At 37.8% G+C, this 26,463-nt stretch overlaps 1 protein-coding gene across 1 annotated transcript in view; it reads right to left on the bottom strand.

The window, feature by feature from the left end:
- Positions 1-1,942: 1,942 nt before the first annotated feature.
- ZDHHC17 (zDHHC palmitoyltransferase 17) overlaps positions 1,943-26,463 on the bottom strand; it is an 82,150-nt gene continuing 57,629 nt past the window's right edge. Inside the window, exons 11-17 of the mRNA XM_074573704.1 lie at positions 20,915-21,039; positions 16,460-16,522; positions 15,084-15,177; positions 11,115-11,198; positions 10,562-10,719; positions 7,856-7,950; positions 1,943-3,659 (exon numbers count right to left, since the gene is read on the bottom strand). Of these exons, the coding sequence (XP_074429805.1) occupies positions 3,521-3,659; positions 7,856-7,950; positions 10,562-10,719; positions 11,115-11,198; positions 15,084-15,177; positions 16,460-16,522; positions 20,915-21,039 (758 nt within the window). The 3' untranslated portion in view covers positions 1,943-3,520. The remainder of the gene's footprint in view (positions 3,660-7,855; positions 7,951-10,561; positions 10,720-11,114; positions 11,199-15,083; positions 15,178-16,459; positions 16,523-20,914; positions 21,040-26,463) is intronic.

Genomic DNA, 26,463 nt, shown 5'->3' with positions numbered 1-26,463 from the left:
AAGAAATGTCTAGATTTGGCACTTCAGGGCATGCTCTGAAGGGCAGAGACTGTAGGTTGTTGGGGTTTTTTTGTGGTTTGTTTTTTTCGTGTGTGTGTGTATGGTTGGACTTGATGATCTCAAAGGTCCTTTCCAACCATGAAGATTCTATGATTCTATAATATCATTAAATATGTACATTTGTCCACATGCTCTATAAAAGTGATTCTCCGTAAGAAACGTTATCTTGCCACCATCTTTACTCAAAAGAAAGGAGTACATAATTAGTGAATGGGAACTATAATTGGTAGTACAAAAAGGTATACTTTACCGAAGCCCAGTAAAGAAGTCGTTTACAGGATTTCATATCAGCACAGATTTGGGTGCATGCTCTCTTTAAGACACTTGTAAACCTTTCTGGAAACAGACTTTACTAAAATAAGATGCAAGATGAACTATTCTCTCAGGGTACAGCTTCTGAAATTGGACAGAAACAACACTGTGTGAAATCTCATCCCAAGTCAAGACAAACACTGCATCTAAGAGTCAATATTTATTTGATTAATAACTTACAAAATTTAACAGATTTAATTTATGTAAGGAGAGCTAATTTATTAAACATTTTACAGGGTTTTTTTGTTCACAATGTAATACATCAAGATCTCGACAGTATTAAAATAATACTTGGCACAGTTATAAATAAAGAATATACAAAAAAATCCATAGCTTAAAATGTAGTGATGCTGTTTTACACATTAATTGAAAAAAAAAAATAATATCTGGTGGACATCAAAGAATACAGAAACCTGCAAAGAAACAGCACATGTTTAGGGCCAAGACAAAATTCCCATTTATTCTACCTATGTCAGATTAAGTTGGTCTGATCTGCTGCTGGTCTGGATCAGCTTTGTTAAGTTTCAGAAGCAATGCAGTTTTGGTTCAACACGTGAATTCTAAGTTTGGTAACTTGACAGAAAAATGCTGCATAGTTGGCTCCCCCCTGCTTGTTTTTGTGATTTCACATCAAACGATTCAGTATTACTCAAGACTAGTTACATTTTGCACTGGAAACTTCATACAACCCAAAATCCATATATGCAAGTTAATTTTCACAACTACCTACTATTGCTCAAATTCTGCAGGTCTCAACAAAACTGTCACCAGAGAGCTATTAACACGTAAAAAGTGCAGAACTCACTACGTACTACCAAAGATCACCTCTTCTTTTGCAAACATGTTTGACGTGGACTGCATGACACAATTCATGGCAGGTAACGCTACTGGGCAACTAAAACCATGTACTGAACTGCTCTTCTGGTGCGAGGTGATATTTAATAAAGTGGATTGAAGTTCTTCAAGTCAACCGATCCCCAACAGAAATGGGAAAAAAAACCAGAACAAATATGCAGAACATTACTGCTGATTAAAATAAACAACATTGTAAAGTCTTCATGCATTTTTCTGATTAGAAAAAAAAATGAAATGTCAACTGTTTTCACTGAAATAGAACGTGTCTCCATTAGGATTACAAATTTTGTCTGACAAAAATAGCAAAAGGTTCTTGCCACCCTTACGCCCAAACCTCTCCCACTAAAACTGTGTCCAAGACGATGTTGATTTTTCCAGTATTAAACATTCAAGTACTCTAATGCTGCATTTCTGTAAATCCTGATATCTGGTACTTGCAAACTAAGTGCGTGTCTTGAGATCAATGAACAACTACAGAAAAAAATGTTTACTTGCAAATACTGAACATCAACTATTTACAGTTTCACTGCTCCTCCTACTAAGGCAAGGGCCGGGAATACCACTAGATTGCTTTATTACCTGTAATCTGCATATTACAGAAAACGCTAATTTTGCCAAGCATCAAACATGCAGTGAATTTGCAGGGCATAATGCCTATTAACAGCAATATTGAACATCACTAAAAGCTCATTAGATATCTTCCTACATTTTTTTTGGTTGAATAAAATGAAAATGAGCAGCTTTAAATACACTAAACACACACTCACAGAGAGAAAACTATTTGATAAATTATTTATATACAGATACACATTCTTTACACTGGTCTCAGACATCTGCTTTCAGGTCCCTCCCCGAACTCCCCTCACAGGTTTCTCGAACCACTGGGTTGCTACAGCACTTAGAAGAGAACTAACCCGATTCTCAGTCTCTCTGTAAACAATAGTTAAGGAAGCAGTGAACAATTCACTAGCAGTATATGAAAACACCATAACAAAAATCAGTGCATCACATTCAAGAAAAGCCCCTTTGGAATGCAATTTCAGATCATTCCTTACCTTCCAAACATATCTGTAGCATGAGAACTTAAAAAAAGAAATTAAGGGTGATTTCCATATGCCAATACACCATCTTCTTCAGAACGTTGCATTACATTTTCTGTGTGCGTGCGCTATTATGGGAATTTTTTTAATCTTTTTTTTTTTTTTTTTAAAGTTTCATTTCCATTATTTTAAATCCAAACAAAACAAGCATTTCAGACAACTCTGGGTTCTTCTTCTGCAGTTGCGTTCAATTTAAAACTATTTTGTCATTTTATAATTGGGATTTTTGCTTTCACATTTGTGGTTTCCCCCATGCAATTTCTCTTCCAACTTATCTCCAATGACACTATGCTGTACTGTATGAGGACCAAACCTAATATTGAAACATTGCTAGTTTGTAAGTTGCTTATACAATTACTTCAAAGATAATGATTTTTTTCCCATTTTTTTCCTGAACATTATATACTGTAATCTAGTTTTACAGGTGTATCATGCATTTAAGCAGGGCTTTAACAGAAGAGCTTTCCATATTTGCGCAATTGTTTATTTCAGACTATATAATCTCAGAAGAGGGTTATTACAAGTATTTAGTTGTACCACTAACTGGTGGCAAAAACAATCACCAAAAAACGTGGGCAACGTATTTTTTCTCAACATTATCTGACGTGCCCTGCTGCTATAACTTAACACGTTACAGGGGATTCCCACCACATGATGTTTATAACAGTATTGAAAAGCACATTTTTCAATGTACGTAACTACAGAAAATCTGTATTAAAAAATCACATTACAGGAACTACAACATAGCGATCAGTGAACTCTGCATCATGAAATTTAGTTTTATATTCTAGACTCTCGTTTCAGTGGAATTATTCATATTGGGAAATAAATTCTTCTGCTCAGCACAACATAACTACTTATGTCAATACTTCAATAATCTCATGCTCCATTGTGAAAGACCTTAAATAAAAAACCCAACAACAAATACTGTGAATATGCTGTCGCGAATAATTCTCATGTTAAGAATTGTTAAAATCCCTTTTTGATCTTCCTCCTCTTCCTTATCAGGTTTGGCAGTTTATTCTGTCCATTTTCACTTTTGTTAGTAAAATTCTGACGAAGAGAAGGTACCTTAAGATTCATCATCAGCCCTACACATCGCATGCTACTCTTCAAGGGATGTGGATTCGAGAGAGAGAGAAATTTTTTCAGGCACCACTCAGATATGATATGCTCACAGGACGAAGGTGGTGCTACACCAGCTGGTAGCCTGATCCTGAAGTTTGGTCATATTCTATTGTATACTGCCTTGTCCAGTCCACAATAACAGGCCGAAAAAGACCACAGCATCTGAATTCAAAGAAGTCTATAATGTTCCTTATACATCCATGGCTACAAACAAAACAAAAACACATATTAGTAAGCAATATCATAGCTCGTCTAACAAAGTACATTTTTCATCTACCTACAAATACGATTCTTCACCCTTTAAGCTCCTAACTGTAGAAAACCCATTCAGATAAGAAGCATCTTAGTGCTTTTTGATGAGCAAGTTCTGAAATAAGTAGTCACCAGACTGATGAACGATTGATCCTTGGACACAACGAAGACACTGACTTTCTTCCACTATTTATTAAAACCGTATGGAGAAATGTAACATGTTATTGGCAGTACACCATCATGGTGCATGGTAATTCAGATCCCTTTCTAAGAGCTAAGTTGCATCGTACAGACGGATGGAAGACAAAACAGTATGATGTGAATGTCGCCTTAGAATAATTTCCATTTTTATTAATATCTATTTCTGTCGTAAATACTGGTTCACCGGCTGCAGGTCTAAGATTAATTAAGTCCCTAGACAACACAAAAATAAGAAAGCATTATCTGAATTAAATGAACTAATAAAGTGCTTTCTGCTGCTGAATCAATTAATTGTCAAATTGTCAAATATTTAAGATAACTACATCAAAATTCCAACATGTTGGGTTTTTTAAACTTAATTACACATGGGCTGAATAGATCACGGTTTTCTGGAAGAGAAGCTCATGTTATGATATATGCAAGAACAGGTCTAAGCAACAAGGAGATTATAGAATCATAGAATCGTTGAGGTTGGAAGGGACCCTTAAGATCACCGAGTCCAACCTTTAGCCTACCCTGACAAGAGCCACTTCTAAACCATGTCCCTAAGTGCCCCATCTACCCTTTTTTTAAACACCTCCAGGGATGGTGAATCCACCACCTCCCTGGGCAGCCTATTCCAATGTTTAATAACCCTTTCAGTGAAAAAATGTCTCCTAATATCTAATCTAAACCTCCCCTGACGTAACTTGAACCCGTTTCCCCTCGTCCTATCACTTGTCACCAGGGAGAAGAGGTCAGCCCCCATCTCTCTACAACCTCCTTTCAGGTAGTTGTAGAGGGTGATAAGGTCTCCCCTCAGCCTCCTCTTCTCCAGGCTAAACAACCCCAGCTCCCTCAGTCGTTCTTCATAAGGTTTGTCCTCCAGACCCCTCACCAGCTTTGTAGCCCTTCTCTGGACACGCTCCAGCACCTCAATGTCCCTCTTGTAGTGAGGGGCCCAAAACTGAACGCAGTACTCGAGGTGGGGCCTCACCAGCGCCGAGTACAGGGGGATGATCACTTCCCTAGTCCGGCTCACCACACTATTCCTGATACAGGCTAGGATGCTGTTGGCCTTCTTAGCCACCTGGGCACACTGCTGGCTCATATTCAGCCGGCTGTCAACCAACACTCCCAAGTCCTTTTCTGTCAAGCTGCTTTCGAGCCACTCTGCCCCAATCCTGTAGCGCTGCATGGGATTGTTGTGACCCAAGTGCAGGAGCCGGCATTTGGCCTTGTTGAACCTCATACCATTGGTCTCAGCCCATCGGTCCAGCCTGTCCAGATCCCTCTGCAGAGCCAACCTACCCTCAAGCAGATCAACACGCCCGCCCAGTTTAGTGTCATCTGCGAACTTACTGAGGGTGCATTCGATCCCTTCATCCAGATCATTGATAAAGATATTAAAGAGAACCGGCCCCAGCGCCGAGCCCTGGGGGACACCACTTGTGACTGGACACCAACTGGATTTAACTCCATTTACCACCACTCTCTGGGCACGGCCATCCAGCCAGTTTTTTACCCAGCGAAGAGTACACCTGTCCAGTTCTCCAGGAGAATGCTGTGGGAAACAGTGTCAAAAGCTTTGCAAAAATCCAAGTAGATAACATCCACAGCTTTTCCCTCATCCACTAAGTGGGTCACTTTATCATAGAAGGATATCAGGTTTGATAGGCATGACCTGCCCTTCACAAACCCATGCTGACTGGGCCTGATCACCCTGTTCTCCTGCATGTGCCGTGTAATGGCACTGAGGAGGATCTGTTCCATGACCTTCCCAGGCACCGAGGTCAGACTGACTGGCCTGTAGTTCCCCGGATCCTCCTTCCGGCCCTTCTTGTGGATGGGTGTCACATTTGCTAACCTCCAGTCAGCTGGGACCTCCCCGGTTATCCAGGACTGCTCATAAATGATGCAAAGTGGCCTGGCGAGCACCTCCGCCAGCTCTTTCAATACCCTTGGGTGGATCCCATCCGGCCCCATAGATTTGTTCACCTCCAGGTGCTGAAGCAGGTCCCTCACCGTTTCCCTTTGGATTACGGGGGCTTCATTCTGCTCCCCATCCCTGTCTTCTAGTTCAGGGGTCTGGGTGCTCAGGGAACAACTGGTCCTACTGCTGAAGACTGAGGCAAAGACTTCATTAAGTACCTCAGCCTTTTCCTCATCCTTGGTCACTATGTTGCCGGCCCTATCTACTAGAGGACAGAGATAATCCTTAGTCCTCTTCTTATTGCTAATATATTTATAGAAACTTTTTTTGTTGTCCTTGACAACAGAAGCCAGGTTTAGCTCCAGCTGGGCTTTGGCCCTCCTGATTTTTTCCCTACATAGCTTAACTACCTCTTTGTAGTCGTCTTGAGTGGCCTGCCCTTCCTTCCAGAGGCCATAGATCCTCTTTTTTTCCCTAAGTTGCAACACTAGCTCCCTGTTTAGCCAGGCCGGCCTTTTTCCCCGACGGCTTGTCTTCTGGCACATGGTGACAGCCTGCTCCTGCGCCTTTAAGACTTCCTTCTTGAAAATCATCCAGGCTTCCTGGGCTCCTTTGCCCTGGAGGACTGCCTCCCAGGGGACTTTGTCAACCAGGCTCCTGAAAAGCCCAAAGTCCGCCCTCCGGAAGTCCAAGGTAGCAGTTCTGCTGACCCCTCTCCTTGCTTCTCGCAGAATCGAAAACTATCATTTCATGGTCACTGTTCCCAAGACAGCCTCCAACCTTCACATCCCCCACAAGACCTTCCCTATTTACAAACAACATACAACAAACATACAAATTACATGTTGTATGTCAATGCTTCATCTGACAGGTGATGCCAAGTCAGTTATTTCAGACATCTGGTGTTATTTTCAGGAATCATTTTTATAATAGCAGCTATTTCAGTGAAAATGATTTGCGAATGTGACGTTAATTTGGGGATGAAACCAGTAGTTTTTTCCTAACCTGTGCACCACATTGTGTTCTTCAGGCAAAAAAAAATTATCTGTTTTTGCTGCAACTCTAACCTGTAGGAAGACTGAAACTATACAGAGATGCTTGTCTGCTTCTCAGTGAAAGTTTTGTATGGAGAGATATTAAAAAAAGATCACACAAAATTCTCTTCTAACACAGAAATGAAACTGCAACAAGAACTCCTACCTCCTGTTCCCCTAGGTGTCACCTGAAAAAGCAGCATCTCCCAACGGAGACACAGCATATGCAGCAGGATAAGACATACTTCCGTAATTTCTCTGCTCCTTTTGTAACGTGCCCACAACTCACCAATATCCCAGCCTCATGCCTTCATTGAGTTCCTGCTTTGGCTCCATAAGCTGCTCTGTGCTGCTGCATTCCCATCCTAGTGGTACATCAGCCCCAGCCCCTCTCTCAGCTTGCACCCTCATCACTACAGAAACCAGAATCCCAACCCACCCTTTACATACTGATACCCAAAAGTCCACGTTTCACTCACGCAACACCCACTTCAGTTCCTGGGACATCCTGCTCCCTTCCCCACAAATAGCTTTGCCCATGCCCTTCCTTCTTTTCTCACAGTAAAGGGAGCAAGGGGAACGAGTGCACAGAGCAAATTCAACAGCACATTAAATATCAATGAGGAGAAGTGATTGGCTGGTGTGGAAGTGAAGATCCAGGTCAACATCAACACCATGCAATAAGCAACTACTTCTGGTTTGGGCACCTGATTTATCATGAGGATATTTATTTCCCCATAAACTATACAGCAAAGTATGACCACTGCTGGAAAGCATTCTTTTCTGTGTTTATGCATCCCCACATAGAGTCACTACAAAACACTTACCACTCCCTTTAACTGGGTAGAATGTGTTACTGTAAAAATAGCTGACAGAATCAGCATTCCAAGTAGTGAAAATACTCTAAAAGTATTTAGCTATGTTCTGTTTCAACAAGCTGCACAATTCAAATCTATGCAAGGCTACACAAAGAAGAAATATGTTTACACTTTAAAACTTACTTGAATGGGCTTTCAATAGATGTGGTTGTAACTTTAAAGTGCTTGTATCTTCTCGCATTCATTCTTTCATTTGTCGTGATACCCAAGCAAGATATCTGGAGACAGGAAAAAGAATAAGCAATTTAGCTCACGTAAAAACATGCAAACAAACCCTGCATGAGCCAGACTGAAAAAGGAGGACCAAATTCACTGTTTTATATTCTTTCTTTTGAAGAAGGAATTTTTGTCTGGGGAAATTATCAGATCCCAACATAGAACACCATACAACAGCTGTACCAGGTTGTGTAAAAGGTTTAATTTTGAAAGTGATCAGAAATAAATAAAGATCACTGAATAAACTGTGACTTCTCATAAGAGATACCTTTACTATATTGTCAGCTAAAGGGTACCGTAAATAGCAGATTCAGGAGTTACTTTACATGGCATTTGAACCACTTTATTTTCCTCCTGACATTCTGGTTATAGCTCCAATAATATATCTTCCCCCATTTATAAATTTGTTGCAGTAGCACAACTTTTCTGTCCGCAAGACAAAATGATGACCAGAAAAAAACTGTTCGTTTTTTTTTTTGTTGTTGTTGCTTGCATTCTTCCCTTTTTACAGAATCATAGAATCACAGAATGTGTTGGGCTGGAAGGGACCTTTTAAAGGTCATCCAATCCAACCCCCAGCAGTAAGGAGGGACATCTTTAACTAGATCAGGTTGCTCAGAGCCTCGTCAAGCCTGGCCTTGAACGTCTCCAGGGATGGGGCCTCCACCACCTCTCTGGGCAACCTGTTCCAGTGTCTCACCAGCCTCATTGTAAAGAACTTCTTCCTAAGGTCTAATCTAAACCTACCCTGCTCTAGTTTAAAACCACTGCCCCTTGTCCTACTGCTACACGCCCCTGGAAACAGCCCCTCCCAGCTTTCCTGTAGGCCCCCTTCAGGTACTGGAAGGCCGCTAGAAGGTCTCCCCAGAGCCTTCTCTTCTCCAGGCTGAACAACCCCAGCTCTCTCAGCCTGTCTTCATAGGAGAGGTGCTCCAGCCCTTTGATCATCTTCGTGGCCCTCCTCTGGACCCGCTCCAACAGGTCCACGTCCTTCTTGTGGCCCAAAGTCTATGATTTTCTGTAACAACTTTCCAACTATGGTAGCCTAAAAGGGTATCTTAAGTAAAACTGGAGTTTACTGTAATGTGATGCAATTGGAAATAAAAATGTGAGAACTTCCTTAGCAGCCTTATACTACAGGAAGATAAAGTCTTGTAATTCCTAGTGAAATACAAGAAGTCAACTCTGCTGCATGTTACAAAAGCAAGAACATTTAAAAAGTCAACTTTGGGCTGGCTTGCCTCATTTGGATGTACCTGCCTCATTTGGATGTACCTCAAGCATTTTCTTCACCTCCGTGAAGTCCAGTGAAGTTTCATGTCTATATATATACACAGGCTCTCAACGGCCAACTTTTGAAGTAGGAAGTATAGGTTTTAAATTATTTTTCTAAGATAGTAGGTAGTGTTTCGACAATAACTCTGGCCAGTTCAATAAGGACAAGCCCAAACTTTATGACAGAGAGGAAAAAAAGAAAAAGCAGCAAGAGTAGGGGCTGTGCAGTTGCAAATCAAAAGAAGCAATTTAGAGAATTTCTTTATCAATTTCATCATTATGGCAGATTCTGAAGAGATTAGTAATGTGACTGTGTGTTCTGTTTTCATTTTTCCAGGATTATTAAAGAAGCCAAACGCTAGACTTAATTTGCTTAATGATACAAAATACTATGGGATGTATTTTTGCCAGTGGCATAATTCAAAGATGCATTTGTACACAGATCGTATTAACAGGAATCCTCAACGGGAAACCTAATGGATCATGAGATAAGTATGATGGGAGGCTCTCTGGAAAGTTACATGCTTATTCTGCTAGAAGTCTGGTGGGTTAGACTGCCTTGAAATCCATCTTAAATACATGTAGTTACCTCCGCTCATTTATCTTGGGCAGGAAAGACCTCTAAAAGGCTGAATGGCTCTCGCTCACACATAAAAGATGTGTGAAATGGATATATGTTGTAAATTATGAATATTGTAGAGAAAGGAGGCCAAAACTTAAATTTCCTGAAAAGTTTTACCTACGCCTTAGAGAATGATTTTTATTTCCAGGATCTCTGGAAAGATTAAATTGCTAAATTTCACGGTTCGTTAATGATAAGTCATACTGAACGGCTTTCAAGTCATACTGAACGGCTTTCAGTATGACTTGTCTTTCCTTAAAAAAGGATAAAGAAAAACTTGGGTTTGGTCAGATTACAGTATAGTAATGTGATCAGATGATCAGAAATCACACTGAAACAGTGTAAGAAATTATTGCATCCCCTTTGAAGTTACCACCCTCTTTCTGCTAATGACATACTGCATTATTCCAAGTTCGACCCACAGATCTTATCCTCTATTAGTCTTTATTGACTTTCTGTGGTCTGTTTTGCCTTTTTGCCATGCTGAGAATGGAAAGCGGGAAGCAAGTATTTTAACCTCTTGCAAAAAAAAAACCAAAAAAACCCAAACACAAGTGAATGAGAAGTGAATGATGCCTAATATCCAGAGAAAACAGATGCCTGCCTCCTCCAGCACGGCTGAGAGGCCGAACACTTGGTCTTTAAATGACAGTAGTATTTGAGATTCTTATGTCACTCCCAAGACTCAGCATTACAAATGAAGTGCCCTTCCATACCTGATACATCTGACACATGAGTAACACAGCCACCCACATGAAGTGAAAAACACTGTTTAGAAACATCCAAAACATCCACGGAGAACAGGTTGCAATCTGCGTAATATAAGTCCAAAACCCATCTTTTGCGTAACTTGTCTCACAGTGGAAACCCCAGTCTAGAGAAAAAACAAAGTGTCAAAAACCATACAGAAGAGTTAAGATATGTTTACTGTCCATCAACATAATGCCTACATTAGAACGCATTAAATTAAATAAGAAAATTACAAGGTGCCAAAGTACTTTTACTTGCTCTCTCTTCCTTTCCCAACTCCTTGAATACATGACATATGCACATACTTGGCTATGATGCACAAAAAGATCTAGGACAAGAAAAATATCATCCTCTAACTTAAAATATCCACTATAGTCAATTATTAATATGCAGTTCAATTCCAGAATGAAAATATCCAAAACTCTGATAAGGCAGAAATCTGTAAAAATCTATACCGAGAGATAAACAAAGTATTTATAAGCAATTAAAAAAAAAGGCCAAAAAACCACATTTACTCACAAGAGATACATCCATAAATCATCCAGCAGATCATAAAAAGCAGGAAGAACAGGTATCCCATAAAATAGCGATGGTTCCCTGCTCCTGAAGTTGCACAAGAACAACGGGGATCAAATTACTATACTTTCAGAAGACAGACAATACTACGTCAGAAAGTTTAATTGCTTGCTTAGAAGTACTGCTTATTATTGTCTACAGAAACTTACATAACTAACTAACTCTATTAAGGCAATATAATCTCAAGACAGTTAAATTAGCTGGTTTAACTATGATTTTTTTTTCACTTCTGAGACAACAAAGTGAAGTTTTATTTTCTTCAATTTCTGTCACATTACAGCTGCGATTCACACAAATGCATTTCATCAGTAACCTCTTTCATGAGCGAATAAAATTATTGACAGACAGTATTTAGAACAATGTTGGTGACAGCTGTTGCAGAGCCCTGAACAGACAGGAATCACACATCAAAAATATTTTAAAAATTCCACTAAAAAAATCCTAAGGCTGCAGAGTTCACTCTCTTAAAAGAAAGAGAAATATGAAAAAATATACAACCTCCCTTTATAATAAGCTAACTCACAATTTCAGTTTATGCCTGCTTGATGAAGCTAGCTAAACATAAAATATCTAAAAGAACTCGTAAAACAAATACATTTAACTGAACAGACAAGGCCTAACAACCTGGCTTAAATAATGAATGGGATAAAAAACATTCTGCTTAAGAGAGAATTTAAATGCAAGAAAATTCAGTTATTAAAAGACTGATCTATTTTTAACATTAACAGACTTTAAAAGATGCCTTTTATGTGAGTACATCATAATTCTCAAGTACTCAGCCTTCCTTCTGTTCTTGAAATATGTCCACTGTTGCAACCTTCCAACAGCTCTAGGCTCTAAACTAAACCCACAGAGATGATAATGGGCTACAAAAGATTTGGCTGTCATCATCCACCAGCACAGCATTTACTTCTTCATTATGTCAAATGTTTTGCCTGGTAAAACAAGAGCATCCTCTGCAGGCAGAAAATAATCAAGTGCTTTTAGCAAGTGAACTGAAAGACTATATAAATAAGAGATGAGGAAAAATACACATACAACACAAGCTAGGCTAAACGCAAGACATTTCCTTGAAAATCAAACAAGTTCCTTCAGACATAAAATACGTTGTAAAAATCACCTAAGAGCATATGAGAAATAGTGTTGGGAATGTCCCTAACGTATCACTTTCATTTGCATTCTAAATTTCATAACTGTTAAGTTTCATAAAAGATATTTTTTAAAAAATGGAAGTTAAATGGTGACCTAGAGGTCCATCTGAGAGACATCTGACGAGATGCTTCTTTCACCACATCTTCAATGATACTAAACCAAATTCTGCTTAACAGGAATCTGTCTGTATTTCGTAAAAACATACATGTAGCGTTTAAAACTATAAATGAGACAGGTACAATCTTGGTCACAGTTAAAAAAAACCACAGTCCACAGTTTCTTGGAAAAAGAAAGTGGACCAACTGCCTTTCTTCTGTATCTTAAATAACTTTGGGCACAACCCAGCACTATTCTCTACAGTTTCACCCTGGACTGGCAGGAACACAGTCAGGTCCCCTCCACAGTTAAAACAGTGCTCATTTCTTTCGTATGGTTGTTGTGCTTATATTATACATAAGTAAAGATAACTGATTTTTTTACTGATGGAGTTATATTGCATGATTTAGATGGTTTGTTCATTACTTGATTTTTTTCTACTTTTAGCTCCTTGGAGAAGAAACTTTACTGAGGGGGAAAGTGATCGTTATTCTAAACCATAAAATAATTTCTCCTATACACAAGACCTACCTTCTGAGTCACTGCTATCAGAACAATAATTCAGTACAAAGTCAGCCTAACCCATGTGACGTAACAAATTAAAATTTGGCTCTAGCTCCTTTCATGCTACTACTTGAAAACTAAATTTCTGTTTTAAGTCTGCAGTTTGTTTGAAATGTAACTACAAGTTTAATACAATCTGTTATTTTTCAAACAACCAACTGTAAAAAAAAAAGGCTATTTTGATACTCCGTTTAAAAGATAAGTATAATCACCTTTAGAGACTTGCTCACTGTAATTTTAACTAAAATTTTGCAGGTGGTATGAAAATAATTTACCCCAATTGCCAATTTATTTATTTTTCAATAGTCTGCTCTTTTTGTCAGCCTCTTCAGAATGGTAAAAACATTCTCTCTTAATCTCTTTATGTGCCAAGTTTTATCCCTAAAGGATTTATTTTAGTGTCTGTACACACTCTTATAATATTTCTCAACCCTATATTTAGTAAAATTCTTATCCTTCTAACACATTCAAAGAAGACTACGTAAAACATTTCCAAATTCCACCTTTCCAGAAAGGCATGATTCATGTTTCCCTTTTTGGCAAACATACTCTGAATGCTGTTTTAAGAATGGATTCTGTTTTGTAATCCTATGCTCAGAGTCACCATGTACCAATCTGAGAGAGACAGAGAAGCCATATAAGGTCATTTAGACCATTAATCCCTCCAGTTCACGGCTATTCCCATAGTGCGATTTCTAAAGCTTTTTCCCCAGCATACTTTCAAGCGTCCTAATGTTTACTTTTACCTCCTGCTATCTCAATCTGTACAAGACCACTAGTAGGAGGATTCAGCTTTTCCATTACCACTGTTTTTTAAAAAACATTTCCTCCATCTGACTTAATCCCGTTACTCACATACTCTCTTAATGCACGCAAACTAAGGTGGTTGGTTTTTCCTCCCCCAATTGTTTTTTATGCTTTTTGATTTACTGATTAGAATACTGGATCTTTCTGTCCCATTGCCAAGTAGTTCACAGCCCTCTTGCAAAACATACTGTCAATAAACACTCTCCAAAACCTAAGCCTATGCCCCCCTACCTTTTTTAATTAAAAATGTCTTAGTTTTCCATTGTAAAACATCTAAAATACAAATGAAAAGTAACTCAGGTAGTAATATCCGTAGGCAATGTTAAGTAGAAAGGACTGATAAAAGCCCATCTCAATGAGACTTCAGTGATGCTCTATTACAATCCAAAAGCCAGCACTAACTATTTTACTCTTGATCATAAGACCAAACTACTGTGACTATCCATTATTATATCTATTTGGAAGGACTACAGTGAAGCATTTATTTGCTGTCAGATGTCAATGAATCCAGGTCCTAATTCCTCCCCATGATTAGACTTACCTCTCCTTGTGTCCTAAAAAACCCCAACCCAACAGTGAAGCAAGCTGCACTCATTTCCTAGCTGTGAAGTTTTCAGTGCTTCCTGCATAATAATGACTTTCAAATAAGTTTCTCAAAAAATAAAACAGGGAATAGTAGCATTTAGAGACTTTATTCCTGTTCTATATCTGTTCCTTTCATCATCTCTGGGGAGAAAAAATGACTGCCTGGCAGGTGAAAAAGAGGAGAATACCTCAATAGGAAGTCAGTCATTCTGTATCTAACTGCTATCATCGTTACATTTTTGAATACATGTACTTTCCCATTGAATTACAAAATTATCAGCAAAGATGAAAATTTTTACCTTATATAACAGATAACATTTGGTTGTGGAACCAGTACATACCTTTTCTGTGAACATAAAATGAGCTTAAGCTTTGCATCTTTTAATTACTAGAGTTTAAGTTAATAAAAATATATAGGTAGGAAACACAATTAAACACAAAACAATTTTGAGGGTGGGTGTATAGTAGACAATACAAATGAGAATAATACAGAAAATCAAATACAGAAAAAAATTAAGCTCAGTATGAAAATGCTTTTCCTTCTACCAAAAACATTCTCAAAATTTTTTGTTAGACTTCGGCAGAAGCCAAGTCACTTTCACCAGGAAATGAGAACAAAGCAAGCACTGCACAACACGCAGGGTTGATTTCAGAAGCTTTTCCCTTCTTATCTATTATGACAATATCATATTTTAACAAATTACTCACCTACACAGTTACCCACCCACGGGCAGTGGTGATCGAACTTTGCTATACATCGATTGCATACACCACAGTGTTTGGACCTCACTGGCTTCCGTATCTGTAATGGTTATTAACATTTGTTTAGAATAGCAAAAAAGCCCTGACATGTTTATATAGGAAAAAAAACCCTCAATTTAAATGCAATTTGATTTTCCATTGTTAACCTCTTAAAGAACTTTAAACTTGATGCTAATTTTTAAAGCAAGCCTAACTATTAAGCTTAATTTGTATACTATTTAACACAGATATCTATGTATTTGGATTCTAGAATTTTCTCCCTTTTTTTTCACATAAAGTTCTCCTACCCCCTCCAGCTACTGAGCTTTGTGGAGCAACCAGTTTCATTTCAGCTTTTTAACACGGGAACTACAGAATAAGTTTGAGTTTCATGATTTTGTCAGTATCATTCATAACTGAGCTCTAATACAAAATGTTCCAGCTTATTTTCTAAAGACAGGAATATGACTCAACAAATAGAACTCAGTGGAACTTAGAATGCTAAATTACTCCCAACAATTTTTTTAAAAAGCTTATGTTTTGAAAGAAATATAAAATGCCAATAAAAGAACTGATATGAAGTGTTCTGAGATACGTATGTGTATATACACACATCATTTTTAAGGTGTCACATCTGTAAATAATTTTCCAGATTCAGTTTGGGGAACATTAATATAATTCATGTTCTACATAGGTTAGAGCATTATAGTGTAACACTCATAACCTTGATAATTTTATATTTATAGTTCACTTTCTAAAAAAGAAACACATTACATTTACTATGGTTATTTTTTTTCCTTAAGCAGTTATTTCCTCTTCAATTTTCTACAGTGAAGCTAAGTATTAACTAGTCCAAGAAAAGTATTTGCTCACAATTTGCTAAGCTTTGCAAAACTTAAGATTTTTATTTTTTTTTACCCCTCTTAGTTACTGCCAAATTGAGAAATAGAATTGATTTTTGAAAAAAATATTTTACTAGAAGCACCACATAATTTTACTGTGTGTTAAAGACGTGGTGGAATGTCACCTGTGATTTTCGTAACTTTTTAAGTGTATAATCAACCACCTTGCTAGATATATTGGATACCCGTATTTCAGCACTAGAAAGTTATTTCTGCAGTGATAATTTTTTTCCTCTTATTGTTGAGCTTTTTTTCTGTGTACAGATATATTATTTATTGAAAACACTACTTAAATTAAAGATTACAAATAAATCCTTCCCTTGAAATTGCATTACTCAGGAGAAAAAGGAATTCAGTATAGGAACATCTAGTTTTGGTCTAGCATGAAAAAAAATAAAAATAAAAAAAATCAGTGCTGCAATTGCTTAAAAAATACACTACCAAGCAGGTACTGCAGAATATACTGAGGTCCAGACTTCCTGTCTCTGCAAGTTCTACTATTGTCTGTAGAAAAAAAAGAATAATAAAAAAAATAATTAGAATTTGGCATAAAAACAAATGACAGCCACTGTAATATAGCTGTTTTTTAGACCCAGAGCTGTGAACTCTATTCTTTTCAGGTACTTTCTAGACACAGGAACAACTTAAATACATCTAATCTGACTTTAAACCTATGCTGTTAAACCAATATGCACATTTACTTCTAAATTAATTCCAGCTTATACTTATTCCCAGTCTATCTAGGTTTAATTAGAGAAAAAGCAAGCTTCTCTTAATTTTGATACATCCACACAGTGATTAGCACTGCTTTGACTAACCTCTTGTTAAACCTGTTAAAATTAACGCAGCTGAACTTCCAAACAGGAACACAAATAAAACTAGCTAGCAGGATCCCCCAGTCTAGAAACCTGATTTTCTTTCCAGAGGTAGCCCATCAAAACCTTTTATTGTATATTCACCTCTTTCCTCAGACATTGAAGCTTCAAGAAGGAAAAGAAATAATGCAAACCAAACCTCCTCGTACACATAATGCTATAGAATCATAGAATCTTCATGGTTGGAAAGGACCTTTGAGATCATCAAGTCCAACCATACACACACAAAAAAAAACCCCTAAAATCTCTGTCACTAGAGCATGCCCTGAAGTGCCAAATCTAGACATTTCTTAAATACCTCTAGGGATGGTGACTCAACCGCCTCCCTGGGCAGGCTGTTCCAGTGCCTGACCACTCTTTCAGTAAAGTAATTCTTCCTAATACCCAATCTAAACCTCCCCTGCCCCAACTTCAGACCATTTCCTCTGGTCCTGTCATTGTTCACCTGGGAGAAGAGGCCAACACCCACCTTTCTCCAACCCCCTTTCAGGTAGCTGTAGAGGGCAATGAGGTCTCCCCTCAGCCTCCTCTTCTCCAAGCTAAACATGCCCAGCTCCCTCAGCCTCTCCTCATAGGACCTGGTCTCCAGACCCCTCACCAGCCTGGTAGCTCTCCTCTGGACACGCTCCAGTGCTTCAATGTCCCTCTTGTACAGAGGGGCCCAGAACTGAACTCACCAGTGCCGAGTACAGAGGCATGATCACTTCCCTGCTCCTGCTGGCCACGCTATTCCTGACACAAGCCAGAATGCTGTTGGCCTTCTTGGCCACCTGGGCACACTGCTGGCCCATGTTAAGCTGGCCGTACACCAGCACCCCCAGGTCCTTCTCTGCTGGGCAGCTTTCCAGCCACTCAGCCCCAAGCCTGTAGCGTTGCTTGGGGTTGTTGTGACCGAAATGCAGGACCCGGCACTTGGCCTTATTAAACCTCATACAGTTGGCCTTGGCCCATCGATCCAGCCTGTCCAGGTCCCTCTGTAGGGCCTTCTGACCCTCAAGCAGATCAACTCCCACCTAGTTTGGTGCAGGTGCACTCAATCCCCTCATCCAGATCATTGATAAAGATATTAAACAAAACTGGCCCCGAAACTGAGCCCTGAGGGACACCACTGGTGACCGTCCGCCAAGAGGATGTCACCCCATTAATCACAACTCTCTGGGCACTGCCATCCAGCCAGTTTTTAACCCAGAGAAGAGTACACTTGTCTATGCCATGATTCGCCAGCTTCTCCAGGAGAATACTTATAGGTCAAGTGACACAGTGAGTTAGGTACCAGTTAAAGCATGCCTATACCTTCACACTAAATGATAGCTTTTTTTACTCTGTACACTCCCTTCAGTATTGACTTCACCGTCGGAATAGAAGGAACCTATTATTCCATGAAATGGTTTCCAACAAGTTTTAAAATTCAGCAACTGAAATCGTGCCATGGGAGACTTAAATGACAAATAGATTCACCTACTGCTGCCTTTCAAACCACGTGTATCTTCTGCATCAATGTGGTTTCTAGCACTACCAAGCAACTGAATAGCCCTTACAACTATCTTCTTAACATAGCAATATCAACATAACTGCCTTAATTAGATGACGACCACTAAGGTGGGTACCTTGACAGAAGCCGCAGAAGTTTCCCTTCGAAACACTACATTTAATAATTGGTCAGGAAAAATTTATGGAAATTTTTCCTCAAACTAACCAAGTAAGAGCTGAAGTCAGCAGTCCAGAGGTGAATCAGTGTCTTAATGCTTCCCTTGCAGATCTCAGGTAAACAAGGAACAATCGTTACAGTTTTTCTAACACTTAACTAAGCTCTGAAAGTTGGACTATTTTTTCTCCTTGCTTGTTGTATTTCCATTCGCTGTTGGCCCAGTATTCTTGTCCCCACCACCGCAACCCTTCAGATCCCCTCTCCAACCAACCACTGCCATTCATAAGCCCTTTCATGTCCCTCTTGCATCTTGACAACTTCAGTACTCTACTCTCCTTTTTTATCCCCCTCTGCCATCCTTTACTGCTCTAACAACATTTCCCACAACAGGACTTGAAATTAAAGAGCCTCCCTCATGAGAGTAACTTTTGTAAATAAACCAGATGAACAGAAAGTTAAAAACCCAACAAGACATATCTACCATGATTTCAATTCTGTCGATGTAGTTTTTGACACCTTACTATATATTGGACAATTTCATAAACTGTCCAAAAATTGTCATAACTGTCAAAAATTGTCATAAATTCATAAATACTTCCTCTGATTTCAGTGGGAGTATACACTACACTACAGACTAATGAAAGGATGCACAAAGGAATGTACGTGGCATGATGCTCAACGCTGGAGTTCTGTATTATCCACAAGCGAGACCCCAAAGATCAGGAGAACAGAACTGAAGAAGAGCAGAGAAGCCACTTAAATATAACTCTACTTAAGAGATTACAGCATAGAGACCCAGGAGTACTCAAGTTAGAGCCACATTTTTGTGGTTTGTAAACGTTGGGTCTATTTTCTGTGCTTCTGAAGTATTAATATTTGATTTTGAAAACTTGGAATTATGTTATTTATTTACTTGTTTTAAGAGTCAACTTGGGTTATTTTGTACCACAGAAGAAAGGACATTGACACATCAGTAGAATAAACATCTGAAATTGTTGCTTACTATGCATTTCCAAACATACTTAACTTCGTCATCTGGAATTAAAAGAATTTTCTGGTTGCTCCTTAGAAAGCTAAAGGCTAACTCAACATAAGACATTTGGAGATCCATTACAAAAACATGAGAAAGCAGTACACTGCACAAAGGTAAGACATGCACCCTACAGCGGTTTACGCCCCTAATAATAGATCATTTTACAATTTGGTTCGCTGCAATGTAGGACATACAAAACATTCATAGCCTGCAATTGAAGAAGTTGCATTTTACAATTCCTACCCAGTTCAGCAAGGCTTTTGTAACCACACTTAACTTCTTAAGCAAGTAGATCAAATGAATTGCATATTTGTACAATTTGCTGAATCTGAACCAAAATGCAGTTGCTGACTCTTCTATTTAACTTAGTCCAGCTGAAGGATGAGAATTTAATGTGGACCTGAGTTTGGCAAATTTGCAAGGGAATAACAGCAAGGGAATTTGCAAAATAAATCTGCACACTGACTATCTACTCAGTAATAATCTGTCAGAGAACACAAAAATCACTTAGGCTATCACAACCACCTTTTAAAGGCTATTATATGTTTATTACTACATAAGGACATAATTCCAAGTGTCTGCTGTCAATTCACACAGGTGTTTTCACAACTGAGCGTGAAGTAGAACTACAAGACTCACTTTTAGTGGGATGTGAGCTACTAGGAAACTTACCCAAAATGAAGCAAACAAAATGTTTCTGCTGTTTGTATGATTTTGCAATATTCAATGCTGAGTTTGGCTGCTGAGGACAATGTACTTCAACAAAAAAATTTAAAGATGCTAACAGTGTTATAAAGTCTTAGAAAGATATCATTAGATCATCCATATTTTCTCTAATATTTAAACCAAAAGGAAAAAAAAAAAACCTCCATCCCAGACTGCCCGGGGTTTGAGTTATTTTTATCCTCATTCAGTCTAATACTTTTAGACACAAAGTTAAAGAAAACTGGAGGTGCTTTTAAGTTTGGAAACTTTTTTAGAATCAGATTAACTAACACCTATCCCGTAATGGGTCATTTGTTTCAGTAAAGTAAAATTCTGAAACTTCACATTTTCATTTTCACCCAACTGCTTTTTAAACTTTTTCATCTTGAAAATCTAAGTCGTGATTTTATTACTCAAAATTACCTAAATGTAACTTTGGATCAGTAAGCACTTGAACATATATTCCAAATGTAAAAAAAAGAAACATGGATGACAGGTGAAAGGAAAACTTTTCAACCTTTTAAACCTTTTGTATATGACAATTTATTGAAATTTCATGTACTGAACAGCAAACTACTCTGACCAACCAGTGGCAGGATGCTGAAGATTAAGTTTGATATATCTCATGGCTTTACCTTTTTCTTTTGTTCTTCCGTGGCTTTGATGATTCCTGGATCCGATTTCCAGGATTTTCCAAAATTGTAGAAAAGTGCAACGCTATTAGCAAGGAATGGAAGATGTATAAAGAAAAAATTGAGATGTGTTTGAAGTCAAGGAATCTAAAGTTTTAAATGAAATTTCCTCTTCAAAATACCCACTGGTAATTCGGAAATATAATTTAAGTAAATGTAATTTTTATAAATGCCCTCAAGTCACTGCCATCTCAATTAACAAAGTTCAGTACTGTTGTAAGAACTAGCTTGGTATTCAGTATTTCTATTCCTCAAACTTGAAAACTTACTTTTTAAAACGCTGGCCTCCATGAGGCATTTCTAAAGCACTTACCCTTCCAAAGAATGAATAATGATACTTCAGTTTTTGTAATTATTTTCCCTTTTAAATAAATTAAATTCCATGAAATTTATCTTCTTAAAAGTATTTCCTGTTTTCACAATAAACATTTCAGAGCTCTATTTATAAGATGGTAATTTGACTGCCTATGCCTTCAGTGGTTTGAAATTCCCGTGAGATCACAGAAAGAACTGTTTGTAGCCATAGAAGGAATTGTGCCGCAATGACCTCCCTTGCATGGCAATGACGTCCCAACACCGCTTATCTCCAAGAAAGGTACTGTCTGATACCTGATCCTATTATAAGGTGATACCCATATTTTACATCAGTGAAAGTTATTTTTAACATACTAATACATCTAATACTTACAAAACCACGGGATTTAGTATCCTCTGGAAGTGTTTATAGAATCAATTACCATATAAAGACAGAAAATAACCATTAGTTTTAAAAATAGATTTCCTGCGTTGAATGGCTTGCCATATAGCATGCCTAGTCTTACAACACTTGACATTTCTTCAGAGAATTAAAACATTTTTTAGCAATGATGCTGAAAAACCAAATATTTCAGGCATGCCTCTTCCACAAAAGGTGGAAAACTATTTACTCTGATAAATCTACAGAAGACCTGACCAACCTGACTAAAGATACCTGTCAGCTGTCAGTCATAACTGCGAGGAGATACCATATTTGACAAAGCTGTAGTGGCAGAAGCCTCTACCGCATTATCCAGGCAAAAAGGACCCTTGTTACTCAGGCACAAATCACTGCACACCCAAATTACATTATATTCTGAGTAACTGAGATGAATATTTCCTCCCTATTTCAGTAGTCATTGGAACTTTGACTGTAATTAAAGTTTAATATATTGTGTATTTGCATTACAAAACTTTTCATATAAGACTTAAAAACAAGCATGCTGTGGTATTTTGTACTGAATTGGTACATAACACTTTAAAGACAACAACAAAAACCATTTTTTGCATGCTTTGAAACAATCGGATTTTGAAGTTAGAATATATGCTCAAATATATTCTACTATATATATATATAAAAAAGTATATTCTATTCTGTTTGACTATTACTGGAAAAAATGTTTATTGAAGGCATTAAGCGGTATTAAAAAAATAGCATAAACCATTGATAAACACATCTACCTGGTATGGATACAAGCAAATATTAAATGAAAAAAAACCAGAACTTCTACAGAATAACAGTATATCAAATCCTTCTATATTGCTCTTGTGACGTGAAAGACCCTGGAAATATGAATAAATATAAGAAAGGCCTCTGTTTGACTTCTAAAATGCTAACAAAGTCTCATTGTTCATGTGAAGTGTACCCTGAATAACTTTTGTTTTCCTTCTGTTGGGGGGAAGAACTGGCTGTGAATTTCTAATAAAAAAATATTGCCAAGTTAAGTTAAAATTTTAATCATGTACCTTATACAGTAAAGTGTTAGCATTAACTCACTAAAGGCTAATTAATCTTTCCTCTAACAAGCTGTTTCCAGCAAGTTTATAACTGGGGAAAAACCCACCAGCTATACTATAACCTAAAAAATCTCACAGTTCTATTTGATACATTACAGATGAAAAGCTCTGACTTTAATACTTTTACAACCTAATTTCTTCCTATTTTTCTTCTAAAATTGCCTGCTGCCAAGAATAAGCTGGTTGAACTTATCTGTACGGCTAGAGAGAGAATACATTTTCTTTAGAATATAGAAGTATCACCAGGGTCGTTGCCACAACAATGAAAAATGTTTTTTCATTAAAAATACCTTAATCAGACATCTGTTACAAACAACAAAGGTACAATTGAAAAAAAATTGTATGACCCATTCCTAATTACTATACGTCATGTCTAGACTGTTAAAGAAGACAGGGGGAAAGACAATTTATTTTCTATCCAGTAAAGGAGTTTTTATAACCTTAAAGTTCTGGAATTGTTTTTCTACTGACTAAAATTTGGACAACCTGTGTGATAAAGAAGCTGTCCACGGATCAAGGCCGCAAGAATAGAAATTCAGTATGCAGAATTTTTCTGAACTTGCTCTTCCCCTCATTTTACTCCATAAAATACAGAGAAAGCATAAGAGACTCCCCACAGAGTCTAAATTTTGTCTTTCCTTTTATCATGATGGTGTCAGATGAGCGCATCTGTACCACCGACAGTGTAAATGGTGGCAGTTAAGGTACTTCTGTGCTGAGGATGGGAAATGTCGGCAGACTACAGGAGAAAGTAAAGTATACATGAGCAGTAACTACGTAAATGGAGAAAGACAAAGCCAGCAGTATTTTTCATTAGTATCTTCAAAAACCCATTTCTCATAAATTTTAAGGAAAACTGATGAAAACCACCAGACTTTGAAGGAGAAAGGAAAGTTAGAATTGTCTTCTCCAGGATATTTCTGGCATCTGATATAGGTAAACAAGTCCAACTGTGTGATTCATCTTACCTACCTTAAATCACTCAGTATGCCTTCATACACAACAGAAAGGAAAAAGGTATGTCCAAGCTATCTTCAGTATCAAGATATTTAAATTAAGTCAGAGAAGTAGTGCCCTACAAGTGGCTATTTTTCTCCACTGACTATGAAGAGAACTTAACTAACTTAGATATGGATGTCCACACTAGAGATATCTAAAATTATGGTGAACTCCCCTCTGAAGTTTACTTCCAAAGAGATTTTAGCAATTTCGAGCAACTCTCAAAACTCTCCATACTAAAGAAACCCTTGTAGGTTTGCATTAGAATTGGTTCTCCAGAGAGAGTGCCTCGTTTTGTCCTAACATCCTCATTTACAACTATGCAAGAAAAAATGCGTTACCATATTATTAAGGGCTGAAAAATGCATGATACAGCAGGCATTCACCTTCTGCCCTGTCACTCATTTGCCATCTTTTATGAGTTTTCCCCACTTTTAACTGTGAGAGACAAAGCAGAAACACCATGAAAAAATCCTACTTTTAGTCCTAATCAATATCCTTTAATTATTAGAACAACAGGCTGAAAATTATTCCAGAAAAAACACTTGGAACCAAAAAGACCACCTCATTAAAAAGAAAACTAAAACCAAGCAAGCATCCCACAGCCCACGAGGGAGGTAAACGTGTGATGAGCTTATTTTTCACCCTGAACTGCAGTCTATTTTAAAGGGCCCAAGCTCATGCAGCTTCCTGCTACCTCACAGCTACACATCACACGAGGCTGAAACCAAGCCCAAGTGCGCACTATATACCTAGATGCTCCCTTCAACTAACTACAGATCCAGTAATAAAGTCCTTTTCTCCTACAGAGAAAGATCTGCAGCCACTGTAAACCGTCAGAGATCAATACATGCTAATGAACCTGCCAATTCGTAACAGCTGTGCATCTGGATCCCAGAGTACAGGTAGATAACAGCAGACAGTTACACAAGAAGCCTCCTTTGACTACCTATTTATTAGACAAAATCCATTTTTAATCAACTGAAGCTCTGCAAAAGCTGTCTACCTCCATTTTCTATCTAACATAAAGAAAATCCCACAGCCTGCAAAAAAAAAAAATCATTCACTGCCATCTCCTCCACCCCAGAAATTTGTTTTTAATTTAGAAAAAGCACTCCGATACAGGAACATAAGTTCTGGATATCTGTGCCTGCGGTCTGGATTTTTTGGGTCCTCTAGAAACACGGTGGCTGGCTTCTTTCTGCATGGATGCAAGGCTTTTTACTGTTTTCCTGAAGCTAAGCAGTAAAATTACCAAACAGAAAGTTGATCTTCAAACCAGGACAAATATGAATTTATATTTTTTTTTATTTTTAACTGCTTAACTGTACCAATTGGCTTGTTAGTCTTTAAAGGACTATGCTATTGTAACAGCTTTGTGAAAGCATGAAAATCATCGTGAATTCTCTTACACTCATTTTTTAAAATGATCCCTGATTGAAAAAGTGTGCAGTGTTTGTTTTCTTTCACCTAAGCCCCATCAATATATGAAGTACATTTGAAATAAGATAATCAATACAGTATTAGTCAGTGATAAATTACTTTTAAAATTACAAATTGGCTTATAGCATCTCATTATCTCAGCATTGCAAGTAGTATGCTATACCAAAAAAGGTTAATTAATGAAAATTGCACACTCCCATTTGCACCAAGTGGAAGTGGTAGAAGAAAAAGAAATACCGTGAATATTTTGGGTTACAGCAAACCCCGACATCTTAGAAAAACAGAGCAGTATAAGAACCTTCTGACATAACAGGCAGTATTTGTTCAGCTGGAACTGAAAAGACTGTATGAACAACTGAGATATGAACTTGGTACATGTGCCCTGAACTTTTACAGGACACAAGAGAATGTTCTACCTATAAATACTAATGAAAAAGAATGAAATGTGAAATTCTAGTCTCACGTTATTAAAAGTGTACTTTTAAATTCTTTTTTTCCTTCAAAAGTAGAACTAAATTAAAATATAGTGATTTAGTATGTAGGATTTTTGAGGGGTCCCCCCCCCCCCCCCCGCAAACAGTAGAAGATTAGAAAACACTAACAGAACAAGACATAACTATCCATTGCTATGGGCAAAATACAGATAAAGGGAAGCAGCAAAACAGCAGCAAAATAGTGGCAGGGAAGCATAGGACCATAGACTCATATATCCATAAACACACAGATCATAACTTCCTCATTCCCTGCAAGAATAGGATTTCTATTTTAACAAATATACCAGACTCAGAAGCTGCTGAAAAAAACCCAATAGAATAGAAACATTTACAAAAATTGAGTGCACTACATTAATCTAAACTGTTTGAATTTACTTTCAAGATTGGTCTTTTAGAAGACACATTATTAAGCCTTAGAATTTATAGACTTATTTTTCATGTGACCACCCTGAAATTCAAAAAACCGCCCTGCTAATCTTTGGGTTTGTTTGTTCTTTATGACACATTGTTTTGACCGCCCTTTTCTGTCTCATTAGGATTAAACCCAGAAGACCAGATGATCTTCCAGACACCTTCAACATATCTACAAGAAAAGAAAATTCTTACCAAGCACCTGAATATTAAAGTAATATTTGCAGAAATTAAGACTTCTATACTATTTATAATATAAAGTTCCAGTAAGGGAATTAGTGATAGCTGTTTAAGGCTAGAACCTTTTTTTCCTGAGCAAAAGATGGTCAGAAT

Source organism: Larus michahellis, chromosome 1, assembly GCF_964199755.1.
Source record: "Larus michahellis chromosome 1, bLarMic1.1, whole genome shotgun sequence".
Taxonomy (NCBI): Eukaryota; Metazoa; Chordata; class Aves; order Charadriiformes; family Laridae; genus Larus; species Larus michahellis.
Note: the sequence above shows the minus strand (reverse complement) of the source record. Positions and strands in the feature narration are given on the sequence as shown.